Source organism: Bipolaris zeicola, assembly GCF_000523435.1.
Source record: "Bipolaris zeicola 26-R-13 unplaced genomic scaffold scaffold_77, whole genome shotgun sequence".
NCBI classification, from domain to species: Eukaryota; Fungi; Ascomycota; class Dothideomycetes; order Pleosporales; family Pleosporaceae; genus Bipolaris; species Bipolaris zeicola.
The window spans coordinates 100,849-112,335 of NW_006912126.1; the positions used below are offsets into that span (position 1 = coordinate 100,849).

The window sequence follows — 11,487 nt, forward strand, 5'->3', positions numbered from 1 at the left end:
ATCCATTTCCCTAATCCTCTAGTTCTAAAATGTCCCATAACTAAAGGACCAATTAATTACCACGTAATGCATAGGCATCACCGACTCGAACCTCAATCATCAAACACACACACGCACACGCACACACAACATTCCCAAGACATCCAAGCAAAATCACCAAGATGCAACAACAAGCTTCAAACAAAACTCTCCTTCAATCAAGCTGCTCAAAAAAAACTATAACATAGAAAAGAAAGCACGCGCAGTGCAGTGCGCGTCCGCCAGTGTAAATGCTTGCGGTGGGGGTATCTTAGTCGAAAACATGATTTTTATCACCATCCAAACTGCAATCTCGCATTTATGCAATCGCTTGTCAAAAGAACAAACAAGAAAAGGAAAATGGGTCAAAGAAAAGAAGTAGCGAAGGGAAAAAAAGAAACGAAACGAAACAACAGCTCATGAGTACTCTTTCATGCCATCGTCACGAGTATGGAAGAAGCCACTATTGGAGAATCCTTCTTCCTTGGGCGTTGCCCACTCATCAGGCGATGCGGCCTCTCCTGTGCCAGAAGACTCAAGGACCAAGTCATCAGAGTACATGCTCTCAGAGTCATGTCTCCAGTCGTGTGGTCGCTGGTGCTGGGAGTAGTAGGTACTCTGGTTGTGTGCCATGGCGCGTGGTGTAGAACAGCTCACGCGCTGCTTATCTTCAGAAGTCATAATGAGCATGTCTGGCGAAGGCGTGGGGTATGTCGCCCCACTGCCGGCGACGAGCTTGTTTACTAGAGCTTGCAGGTTTGATACTTCAATCTGAAGTGCGTGGACACGGTGCTCGAGTGCGATTCGCGCGTTGCGCTCAACTTCCAACACTGCACGCATGTCTTTCAGCGCCTTGGCTTGTTCATTGCTACTAGCGACTGGGAGAGTTGAGGTAGGAGAGCTCGGCGCATGCACAGGCTCTTCTACGTACTCGCTGCTGGTGCTCTGATGACGAAGATGAGAAGGCTCTTGATGGATGCTCGGCGCAGAGCGTGAGTGAGACCGTGAGGCAGAGACGGAAGTGCTTCGGTCTCTTGAGCGAAGGCTCCGGGGTGCGTTTTCAAGTATAATAGTCTGTCTATTGTTTCGGGATGAAAGGCGGCGAGTTAGTGTTTCGAGATTGGAGTATTGGTTTTCAAGATGCATGAGCCGCTCTTCCATTGATAGTCGATTCGGATTTGGCGCCGGAAGAGGTGCTACCGGTGAGATTTCTTGGCCACCGGCTTGAGAGACAGGTTCGACATGTCGTGCCGGTTCTGGCTGTGGTTCTGCCGGCACCGGCCCGGACTCTCGGCCGTTCTTCAAATTACCGAAATTGAAATCAGAAACGGTCGCGTAGACGTCTCCTTCCTTTTCGTCCTCTTTTGACCGGTCAAGCCCTGCTGACGTGGGTGTTTGCGGATCATCCGCTTGCACAAGCGTGGCGCTCATTTCGTTGTATGATTCCGCCTCTGGCTCCCGGATCATTGGCTCCTGCATCTGTACGCTGCGGAACGTCTCCACCGTCCTTGCTGTTGCCGGCCGACTGTAAACACTGCCAGACATGTTGCTCTCCCGCCAGTACTTGATTTCGGCGCTGCGTCTCCTCTCGGTCGAAGCAAGGTCCTTGGCCATGTCACGAAGAGCATCTGCACTGCGTGACCTCCGCTTGTTGGGTCTCGACGTGCCGTGCGAGGGACTGGACAGTGCAATACCAATTCGAGAAGGAGACATGTTGCCGTCCTCGATTCGCTCTTGCCAAGGCGCCAGCTTTGGTCGCGACTCGTCCAGGCTGTGACGCTGGACTACTAGGCCTGGCACATTGGGAAGCGTAGCTCTTCGGCGCCCCGGCCGATTGACATCAAAAGTGAGATACTCATCCGGTGGACTTGCTGGCGGCGCATTCACGTTCATTGGGTACGGCAGGTGCTGGCCCAAGGGGTGCAATGGCTCCAGCTCCTTGACGGGCAAATCAGATATCCGCGGTCCAACTGGTGACGGTGTTGGCCGTTGTTCTATTGGTGGTGTCGATCTTAGCAAGCCCGGATCCTATATCGTGTTAGAAATAAGGTGTCGCGTATTGCACAGATTACTTACGCTATTATGATAGCTATGACCACGGCGGGTGGTCTCATCCTGTTGCTGCTGATGCTCTGGTTCGGCCGTCTTTTTGCCGAACATTTTGCGAAAGACATTCCTGAGTCCACTCTTGCGCTTTCTTTGCGTCGCCTTTGCTGCTGCACTTTCGGGCGTTGACCGGAAAGGCGATGGAGACGGGGCTATGCTGGATGGGACCATGCTATCGCGCTGGACAATGCTAATGGGTTGCAGATTGCGCGGCGATCGTAACGGAGCATGGTCGCGCGGTTCTTCTTCTTGCTGCGGCTGGTCTGCTACGAGATTTGATCGCAATGGCATTGGATGGTCTGGAACAGCCGGGGCAGGATGCGCCGGTCTTGGGGGAGTCGCCGACTGTTGGCGCTGCTCTTCCAGCGGAGCGACTGGCAGTTGCGGAGGATCACTCAAGGTCCCGTTTTCAGCAAATCTCTTCTCTTCCTCGTCATTAAGCGGCATATCCTCGGTGATGGGGATTGGACCGCTGATCTTCAAGTTGCCTCTTCGGATCGCTTCAGCCTTCCAGCTGGCCCGGCGCAACAGCGCAGGCGAGGGTGCCGAAGGACTCATATCGGCGACGACGAAGCCTTCTCGCTGGAGCATGTGGATGGGGCGGCGATTGTAGATGAGCAATCGTCGAGTGGGGTGGACGTCGGGCGGACCGCCTCTGGAAATTGCAGTCTGGACAACTGCGACAGGGGTGCCTCAGTTCAAGTAGTGGCTCTTCCAGCAACCATCACCAAATATGCAAGGTGATGTGCATTCGAGAAGGGTTGTGGAAGGGGCAAGCGCGGCAGAAGGAATTTGTGGGTTTGTTCCTCGGGGGGTGGGAATGAAAAGCAGAAAAAGCAAATAGGAACCAAAATAAAGGTGGCCGGAGGAATTAAAGAAGAGGGATGGGCGAGGGTGAAGGAAGGCCAAGCCGAGGGTATGTATGTATGGGTGGGTGGGTGGATAGATGGAAGGAGCGACGAGGTTAAACGAAACAAGCAGGCAGGCCAGGCAAGCAAGCAGGTAGGTAGGTAGGCAGGCAAGCAAGCAAGCAGACAAGCAAGCGAGCAATGGGGCGTATCGAGCCACCGAGGGCCGGGTTTCGAGGCTTGGAGGAGGGCAAAAGAGGATGACGGGGTCGGGATGGGAGGGGCGCGTGGAGGGCCTATGTATCAAAGAGAGCGACGGTGGTGGACCTACTCGGACCAGGGTGTGTTGTGTAGAGTGGGGAGGGTTTGTCGGAGGGCGGGCATGGCGGGCATGGCGGGTGCGGGCAGGCTGGAAGGCTATTAAGGAAATGGCGTCGTTGCGAATCAAGCAGTATGGCCGGCAAAGCAGGCATAGGCCAATAAACGGGGCGTTGACGGTGGCTACTTACTCTGTGAGCGGCATGGAAGCATGGAGCATGGAAGCATGGCAAGACAAGACAGCTGGTCGCCAACACATGCACTCGACACAGGCCTGCATGGTCGTTGTTGCGCCTGTCTGGCCATGGTTCGTGTATGCCACCTGCACCTCCGACCAGGCGAGCCTGCAATCGATAAATCCGGTGCCATGCACGCGCCCGCTCTGCCCTCTGCCGCTGTCCATCTGAAACGTCGGCCTTGGGGGGGCATCCATTCATTCCTCTCTCTCTCTCTCTCCACCCTGTTCCTTGCACTGCGTCTGCACCAACATCCCGGCCACCCATCGACCACACGTCTTCGCTCGTTGCCCTCTGTCTGGCCTTGCCTGTCTGCCTGTACGCGCCAAACCCCGCAACTACACCAAATACCCACTACTTTACTCCCATACTTACCACCAACTTACACCCGACTATTACTTTACCCCCCCGTTTCCCGAACAAAGCCAGAACACAAGAACAAGCGCTGGCCACTCTCTAGGTGCATACTCTCCATGTACCTACTTTCTCCTCCCGACCCACACCCCTTCGCCAACAAACTCCCTCACCATCTACCCTCACGCTTCAAACCCGCCCACGACTCGCCTGTCCATGTCCCGCGTCCTCAATCAAGACATTCAGAACCCCCCATCGGCCACACTTCCTCGCTCCTCTTAACTCCGGAAAAAAAACCCCCAACGCTCCATATCCCTTCACACCTTCAACCCCCCCTGGTCTTTCCCACATGTGCATTAACGTGTTTGAGAAGGGGTACAGCGCTAAACCCCATCTGAGCCCCCCCCCCCCCCAAACGAACACGCTGACACTTTGGGACCCGCGAACCGCTTCTTCTTTGGCGCAACAAGAGCGTAAAGTGTACGAACCCACCCACACACACACACACACACGCACACGCACACCCCCGCCCGCCGCAAGCCTGCAAGCACGCAAAGGCCCATACATTACTTACCGTCTATCGTGACTTTGTTTGGTACAACCTGCTCTACTGCATCCTTGGCGCCCATGTAAAGAAGCTCCAGTAGTTAAGCCTCAGCAACAAAACAAGACAGACTTTATGATCGCGCCTCGCATCATTGCATTAACCACTCTAATCCTTCTTTTCTACTTGCCTGCCCTGAAGGGAGAGGGGAGGGAGGGGAAGACCTTGCAACGTGGCAGAGCCCTGGCGCAGCCGTTGACTTGAACTCTCTTCTTGTCCCCCCTCTTCGTCTCGTACCTCGTTCGCTTCTCTCTCTCTCTCTTTGCATTTTGCCCGCGGGCTTTTGTCTTGGGGGGGGGGTTTTTTCTCTTCGGTCTTAGCCGCGCTGCGCCATTGTATTGGATTCTATTGATTTTCACGACTCGCTACAACCCTTGGCCTGTGGAAACCCTTTCGAACCCGCTCATCACACGCCTTTTCCGGCATATACGGAGAGTTCGGTGGCGGCGTCACCGAGAAGCAACATTACTCGTATTCTTTCCACACGCGTTTGTCTCGATTTGCTCTCTTTTTTTCTCTTTTCTTTTTTCCCCCTTCTTCTCTCGTCTCAGCGTTCCCCCGGGCGGGGGGGCCTGTGCTTGCAACATACGATCCCTGTCCGCCGTCCTTCTACTTACTTACTTACCCATACCTATGCCGAGAGTGCCGACGGTTCCCACACTATAAGCGCGCAGCCTAAGTACATATACATACTTACTGTACCTCATATAGAGAGCAATTGGTGCCGTCTCACTGCAGTGGGGTTCGTATTGTCCAGCTTGGTGTTCCTCTCTGCGCACTCCTCAGCCTTCCTTCGCCTTTTTTGACGCTGAACTACTGCAGCTAGAGTCATGGGCCTACCGCACAATCGCCTGTAGTGGCTTCGGTACCACCGCTGAACCAAACTATACCAAGAGTCGTGGCCGCCACAGCGCTTGGGCCCCCCTAGCCAATAATAACCCACACGAACCCCCCCCATGTCTGGCCCTTTCTTCCCCACCCCCACCACCTACTCTGTCCCACACGCACTACCCTTTCACGATAACCGCACACTTTTCTAACAGCGCTTGTTTGTGATGCCGTCTTGCTCGCCTGTCGATCCGGAATAATTCATCACCGGAAATATCGCTCACAACGGCAACAGCCATGTTACAGCCCTTTTTTTTGGTTGCTGACCGAGAGCACTTATCTCCCCGTCGTCCCGTTTGTGATATTACCTACACTTAATCGCCGTATACCTCCGTCACATTGGCGTACCTAAGATCAGCGTGATCTTCCAGATGCTGCATCCACGCTTTGAGGAACTTTGAACCCCTGTACACAAAGTAAATACACGTTAGCAAACTCATGTTCCCTTTTGAAACTCGCTTTTGTACAATGACGACGACCAAACTGTCATCCGCACCCTTGGAGCATCAAAATCGTGTTCCGACGGCCTGGGATGTAATCCATGACAGGGCAAGGGACGGGTGGGTGGATATGCTGCTTGTGACAACACAGGGGAGCGTGTATCACGGCAGTTTCATCTTTTGGGGGACCCGCTCGGACTGCCGCTGCACTTCGCACTCGGGACGCAGCGCATGCACACAGCCTCAGGTTTCAGGACCCTCAAAAAGACGTTGGATGACGAGGCCGCAAAGGACAAACTGGAAGAAAGTGGGCTGCCGGGACCATGGATTCGGCAATCCACATGTGCGCACTTACTTGCTCATTGTCTCCGAATCTCCAATCACACAGAGATGCCGCTTTGGGCGTGTCATGGCCACTAATCCGGTAATCCTCATTAGCACATCATCACCACAGAGGCCCTCTGCAGCTGCCATTCTTCATGCGTGCCATATTGAAAACATGGCCTGACATTGTTGCAATACGAGTCTTGACTTACCGTTGAGTCGTCTCTTTTCGCCCAGGAAGCCAACTTCATGCTCTGCATTGCTCCGCACCGTGCTGACAATGACAGCTTCTTTCTCTCTGCCTTGAAACCCATCAACGGATCCCAGCTCCATGCTAGGATACTCTTCTTTGAGCATTCCACCAAGCAATGCGAGCTAGTCACGTCAGCATCCACTTGACTATTCCTGCTTGTCCCTGCCTATGGTGCCCGAGCAATTGTGGAGTCGGTGGCACTTTTTCCCGTCTGCAACAAATCGCTACAAGGGGGAAAGCGGACGGACGAACGATACCTACCTGCGCATTGTATGGCGTAACAACTGCAATATCCTCGGGCTTTACGCCGGCACCCACCAGATTTCTGACGTGCATTCGAACCAGTGCCGCCTCGGCCTCGTTAGACTTGCTATCGCCAAGACTCATACCTTTGCCACCTTTCCCAATCACGCCTTCGTCTTCGACCTTTTCGGGAAAATCTCCGCCTTGGGTATCCCAGAAGACGAGCGGCTCCGTAGTGTCTTCTGTCTCTTGCACCTCGTACTTTAGGTCCTTGAGTAGTCGCGCCTTGACAAAATCTGCAGCCACAAGTTTCGAATCGTAAAGTTCGTCGGACGGAAAGCGCATGATCTTCTCATGCATTCGGTATTGCGTCGTTAGCATACGCTTGATCGACGGGCCGTGCAAGGCCAGAAGTCGATCGAACAGTGTCGTCTCCAGTGTTATACCTTCTCCTTGCTTTAACATGGATCTATCCGCATTATCCTCTGCACCCTTGGTCTTCTTGTCCTTGCTCTTTTTGGCCGTCTTGGACTCCTTGGAGTTCAGGGATTTGATCGTAGGCGGAAGCTGGAGATGGTCTCCTGCAAGTACTAGTTTATTCGCCTTTGTCCACAGAAGCGGCACCCAGCATTGTGCTTCCAACGCCTGACTTGCCTCATCCACAATAACAACGTCAAACTCTTGCCCCTTGAGGTGGAATCCACCTGCGCCGTGTAGCGTGGCCAGCACCACCTTGCTACCTATGACCAGGTTGTTGACGCATCCCTTTTCTCGCTCTCGGAACTCTTGACGCAGCTCTTTCAGCTCAGTGTAGATCTGTCGTCGCTCCTTTGCATTACGCGTCTTGCGAATCGATGCCTGTTTTTCGTCCATTTCTTTGCGCACATCTTCTACCAATGCAGCCGCTTCTGAAGTCCGTGTGAGTACGTCTAGAGAATGGCTGAGGACTGAGGGCAGTAGCCGCGCTGGATGTCCCAAGCGCACCATGGGTACCTTGTGAGAGGCTAGCCGCTCGACAATATTGTCCACCGATATGTTGGACGGACCGCATACTAGCAGACGTAGCTTTTGCTTGAGTAACTGCAAGATCAGCTCGATAAGCGTATGCGTCTTGCCTGTGCCCGGTGGTCCGTGAATGAGAGCAACCTCTCTCGAGGCTAATGCGAACCTAATCGCTTCTTTCTGACTATCGTTCAGGGAAGGATCGATCCACTCGAGTTTGTGTAGTGGATTCGAAGGATCATTAAGATCCGTTGGGAGTGGAGATGGCGACGCCTGTCCAAACAACACTCGCATGAAGGGTGAATAGTCCTGATCCCCTAGCTTCTGTAGCCTGCTCATAGTCTGGTTCATCCTAACCCCATCATAAGCATCCACGTCAGAACCCAAGGCAAAAACAATAGAAACGTACCGCTTGTATGTGACATCGTTCGCCAACTTGACTCTAAAACACACATCAGCCTCATCAATTGAGTCCAAAAACTTCGTCTTAAAATAGCAGTAAAAACCCACATCCACAACCTGCCACCCCCGTTTACCCCATCCTCCTCCTCCTTATCCAGCACAACCTCAACATTCTCCCGTCTCACCCTCAACACTACGCCTTCGACCCCCCTCTTCGCCGCCTCCCTCTTCTCCCCTTTCTTCGCACTCGCCCCAACCTGCTCCTGCACCGCCACAATATCCCCCACACGGATCCCGTGTTCAGGGATATCCGGGGCCGCGCCTTTGTTTACGACTGCGCTGTCGAGTCCGAGCTCGAGCACGGTTTTGCCGCCCAACCCTGTGCGTATAGAGGTGATGTTAAGGTTTAGGATTGCGAGGCCTGCCCGCGCTAGTGCTGAGGGCGTGTGCGACGTGAGGAGCTCGTTGGTTTCTGAGAGCTCGGCCTCGAGCTCGGCGGAGAGGAGCGTCAGTTGCGTGCTCGCAAACGAGGGGATGTCGGTTGGCTGTGGCATTTTGTTTTGTTTCTTTTTGGATGGTTTTGGTTGGTTGTGGTGGGTTTGGCGGGCGCTGGGTGGGATATGGTGGGGTAGTTTATTTGGTGTGTTCAAGTGTTACTTTGGCGCATGTCTTTTATGTGAATTGCAAACTGGTTATAGAGACTGCTCTGGGATACTGGTATATCGTTTTCAAGTACAGCTTTGCATTGTGTGTATGGATGGGAGAATGAATGGTGTGAAGCGCGTCATCGTCATTGCCCATTGAGTGTCGCGTTCTGCGCTAGCCTATCTCAGCCTAGCTATTCCAGAGGTATAAAGAGCGCGAGGTTTGCAAAGCCAGTATTTATCGGATGGCGAAAACATGTCCCCCAGAGCTCGCCTATTACAATTTATTAACCAAGCTATGTTTGGGAATTTAAAAAAAATTGCTGATGGGTTTCTAGTGTGCAACCCGGTGTATCATAGCATCCAGTCCTGTCCATTACATATGCGGCATATCAGTACATAAGTTCCACACAGTAACCCGTGAAATTGTACAACCAAAACTTCTCTGGTGCAGACGAGTTAGTCCCATTCATGCTCGCTACTGGTAAACTTTTTTGATCCTGCCTCAGCCATTTTTCGTCCAACTCCTTCCTAGATGCAAAGCCCATTATTGGAGATGATGGCCCCAGCAACCACCAGTTGATGGGGTCCAAACATCCAAGATCCTCCATTGGTTCCCAGCTGCTATAACTCCCGTCGACGGTCTTATTTGTTTCTATGCTCGCAATGACAATAAGGCCGATCATAAGGCCCGTGAATAAAATGGTGTAGAGCCTGTACCACGTGCTGGATATGCACGGTAATATGGTGTTTGTCGTCTTGCCTCGGAAGAAGAACAAGGTAAAAGTGGCGGCGGTTACAGTAGCGAAGAGGAAATAATACAAGCTGAGTAAGAAAGAAGTAGTGGTATAGGTGGTCACTCCGCCCCTGATACTTGGTGCAATGCAGAAAACTGCCAACACCCAAACCCCCCAAAGTATGCCCAGAAAGAAGAAGCGGAATATACGGCTGCCCCACGAGGATCCAGGAGACCTAAAGCCGGCGGATTGGAACCTCGATACTAGTAGCGGATCTAGTCCAGTGCGAGATTCATGGACATTAATCTCATCATCTTTATCGACAGGCCTTTGTGAACTTTGCGAAGTCATCTCCCACGTAGAGTTTGTCCGCTGTCCATAATCCTGATAAACGTAGTCGTCTGTCAACCATGCGGCGGCGCACAGTCGCAATAGTCCCAAAATCGCAAGCGGGAAGAATATCGTATCGACGCCGAATCCAACACGACCTGAAAGCATCGAGGATCCAGAAATGGCTCCAATCAAAATCATAAGGGCTGAGACTCCCTGCAGAGTCGTGATGACAGTCTTTAGGGTTGTCAACGAAAGGGGCCTTGCGTGCGTAGTTTCCGGATATCGCAAGCAGTACTGCGCAGTAGCAGAGGTCATTTGTTCACTACCGTCCCATCCGTTCGAGGTCCAGAATATCGCGTTACTAGCCGCAAAGTCTTGCCGACTCCAGTTCATAGCACGAATTCGCCGGTCCGTAATGGCAGCGTAGCGCCAAATGATAGATGTGGGATTGTAAATGCAAATGTGATCGTACCATCTGAGTCGACGGTCCGTGAGATACGATATCGGAGGTGCTCCTGAAGCCACGTGCTGCGAAGGGAGACGGTCGTGTTAGTCTACCGACAAAGTTTTTCTTTTTTAAACACATGTATCGAGCAATACGTACAGCTATCAGTGGTGCGAGACAGAGTGTAAACAACGCGATCCATTCTGGAAAAGTAATGCATTTGCTATTGAAGCGCAAAGGCGTTATGTTGATCTCGAAATACGCCATCAGGAATCAGGAAAGAACGTGGAAGAGTCGGACAGATGGTTTCCAGCAGGAGAGCTGAAGCAGCGAACCAGCCATGTCCTTTGCCTATGTGTAAGAGATGCGGAAAGGCATTGGGGTTGCAGAGCTGAAAAGAAAAGTGCTGTGCGCAGATTCAACATCCTTACTGGCCAGGAACAGCGCGTTTCTATTTTCCGTGTCAGCCTACGGGTGCATGCAGGTGGGGCGTAGGACCTCGGGTGGAGCCTGGCTCAAGGCGATGGATTTACCATCAACTTTCAGCTATCATGTTGTTGCCAAATCTTAATAATGTACAATGGGAACGTGCGTCTTTTTGAATGTGAGATCATGTCTTACAATCCCATCCAAGTGAATCGGCAACGCTTGGTGTGCCCATTGTATGCAAAGCTGACAGGTATAGGAGACATCATCCTGCTGTCCGCCTGAAGTGGATCAACCAATTGTCTCGTGTTGCAGCCGAGGGGGGCTGAAAGCTGTAACCCAGCCGCACAAGACCTTGCATTTACCCGAGAGCGTACGCAACACCGTTATCGAGTCTGTCTTACGCAGTACATCCAGACGCGCTCGCGATAAGAGCTGATTAAGCATTTCATGCGCAGATAGTAGTTTCCAACTGCTATTGGGCCGCTGTGCTGTGATGGATGTGCTTCTGTGATGGTGTTGCTTGAGCATTTCGTCATTATCAACCCATTTAGTAACAGACGAAATGTATTGATGATCTACACACCTACAGAATCCTGCGGCATAGCGGTCCGGCTAGTGGAGACTGGCTTTCATAGCCAGCATATGGCTCTTGTAGAAAGATATCAACCCCTTTTCCCTGCGAACAATATGCCAAGATGGCCAGACCCTTAAAATAGATCGGACGAATGCGAATATGCTTAACGTATTCCACCACCGAGAGTGCCACCCCACCGAGTGTGCCACTTTTTCTTGGCATCGCGAACTCCACGTACGAAAACTTAAATTACTCTACACTAGCTATAGATGCTTCGTACGACTTACTT

At 52.4% G+C, this 11,487-nt stretch overlaps 3 protein-coding genes across 3 annotated transcripts; all 3 read right to left on the bottom strand.

Moving 5' to 3' along the window:
- Positions 1-435: 435 nt before the first annotated feature.
- COCCADRAFT_36938 (uncharacterized protein) lies at positions 436-2,682 on the bottom strand (the record flags this gene model as incomplete). Its single annotated transcript, XM_007714280.1, has 2 exons — positions 436-2,046; positions 2,095-2,682. 2 exons carry the CDS (start codon positions 2,680-2,682, stop codon positions 436-438), a joined length of 2,199 nt encoding a protein of 732 aa, XP_007712470.1.
- Positions 2,683-5,686: 3,004 nt separating this feature from the next.
- COCCADRAFT_96621 (uncharacterized protein) lies at positions 5,687-8,590 on the bottom strand (the record flags this gene model as incomplete). Its single annotated transcript, XM_007714281.1, has 6 exons — positions 5,687-5,777; positions 6,168-6,228; positions 6,349-6,511; positions 6,651-7,986; positions 8,044-8,076; positions 8,145-8,590. The coding sequence occupies 6 exons, from the start codon at positions 8,588-8,590 to the stop codon at positions 5,687-5,689; spliced, it is 2,130 nt and encodes a 709-aa protein (XP_007712471.1).
- A 482-nt stretch (positions 8,591-9,072) lies between these two features.
- COCCADRAFT_96527 (uncharacterized protein) lies at positions 9,073-10,468 on the bottom strand (the record flags this gene model as incomplete). Its single annotated transcript, XM_007714282.1, has 2 exons — positions 9,073-10,278; positions 10,355-10,468. Coding segments are annotated over 2 exons (1,320 nt in total), but the record flags the coding sequence as incomplete, so codon positions are not given.
- Positions 10,469-11,487: the final 1,019 nt, after the last annotated feature.